At 53.1% G+C, this 1,151-nt stretch overlaps 1 protein-coding gene across 1 annotated transcript in view; it reads right to left on the reverse strand.

Annotated features, from left to right (window-relative positions):
* Positions 1-1,151, reverse strand: part of LOC142469207 (intermembrane lipid transfer protein VPS13C-like) — a 106,004-nt gene that overhangs the window by 99,835 nt on the left and 5,018 nt on the right. Inside the window, exon 2 of the mRNA XM_075576167.1 lies at positions 490-704. Within this exon, the coding sequence (XP_075432282.1) occupies positions 490-704 (215 nt within the window). The remainder of the gene's footprint in view (positions 1-489; positions 705-1,151) is intronic.

Here is a 1,151-nt window from a genome sequence, read left to right on the forward strand (position 1 = left end):
AGTGGCTAAGTCAAAGACTGGCCAACTGCAATCCTCAAGCGTCACTAACATATTAGGTACTGGGGATATCCCTGCTTCAGCACAGGTGGCTTAATCAGTTGCTCAGTCTTCGACTTACCACCTGTGCTGAAGCAGGGATATCCCCAATCCCTGTCTTGTGGCGGCCCTTGAGGACGGGAGACCCTCGTTCTATTGGGTGCCTGAGGTAGTGAGATAAAGTGACCTACCCACCGTTACAACGCCCCAACGTTGGGATCCCAAACCCGTTTTACCGGCTTTCAAAAGGCAGCAAATAGTAAACGTCGTTAACATAGCTAAACAGTGACCGGTGGATTCGTGGACAATCGTAAAGTGTTTGTGTTGCCACGTGACGGTGTGACAGGCTCAGGGCAGCTGGTTTGGGCTGAACCAGTGTTCCGTGGTGGAATTGACCTTCTCTAGAGGGAGAGACCCGCCTTACGGTTTAACGATGAACAAGAGAAGACTTACTTGCTCCCGGCACCACCAGCAGGTATAACCCTTCCAGCGAGGCGACCACGGCTTCTCCGTACAGGTTCTTCCACGGGATCTTCAGGGTGAGCTTATCTATCAATGCAACGACAGGCAAGAGTATAAACCCAGGAAGCCTCGGCGGTCTTACGGAGAGAGCGTTATACGCGGCACGCAGGGGTAGCAAGGAATCGCACTGCTGGGGTGGCCGCGGGCTAACGATTACACCCCAAGTCTAATAAAGCAGCATTGCGGGCGATTTTATGAAGATTTTTTTTTACAAAGGATGATACAGGGGGTCTCTGGAGCTGAACCCCGTTAATTTCAGCTCCGAGGACCCCTACTTTCCGAGATACAGACCTCCGTAGGGGGTGCCGGTAGCCGCTTTGCTCGGCTACCCTGGTTCATGTGATGGTGGCGTTCCAAAGCTCCCGCGCCCAATAGGAAGCCGCGACGTCATCAAGTTCGGCTTCTGATTAGCCGGCGAGATGCGGGAGCTTTAAACTTTGCCGAGTACTGGCGCCCCCTTTAGGAGGTCTGTATCTCCGGAAGACGGGGGCCCCCCGGAGCCGAATGAATGGGGTTCAGCGCTAGGTACATGAATGGCGCAATATAGATAAAGAGATAGATACAAACACAGCGGAGTGAAGAGTAAAACGCGT

This window comes from Ascaphus truei, chromosome 18 (assembly GCF_040206685.1).
Source record: "Ascaphus truei isolate aAscTru1 chromosome 18, aAscTru1.hap1, whole genome shotgun sequence".
Classification (NCBI taxonomy): Eukaryota; Metazoa; Chordata; class Amphibia; order Anura; family Ascaphidae; genus Ascaphus; species Ascaphus truei.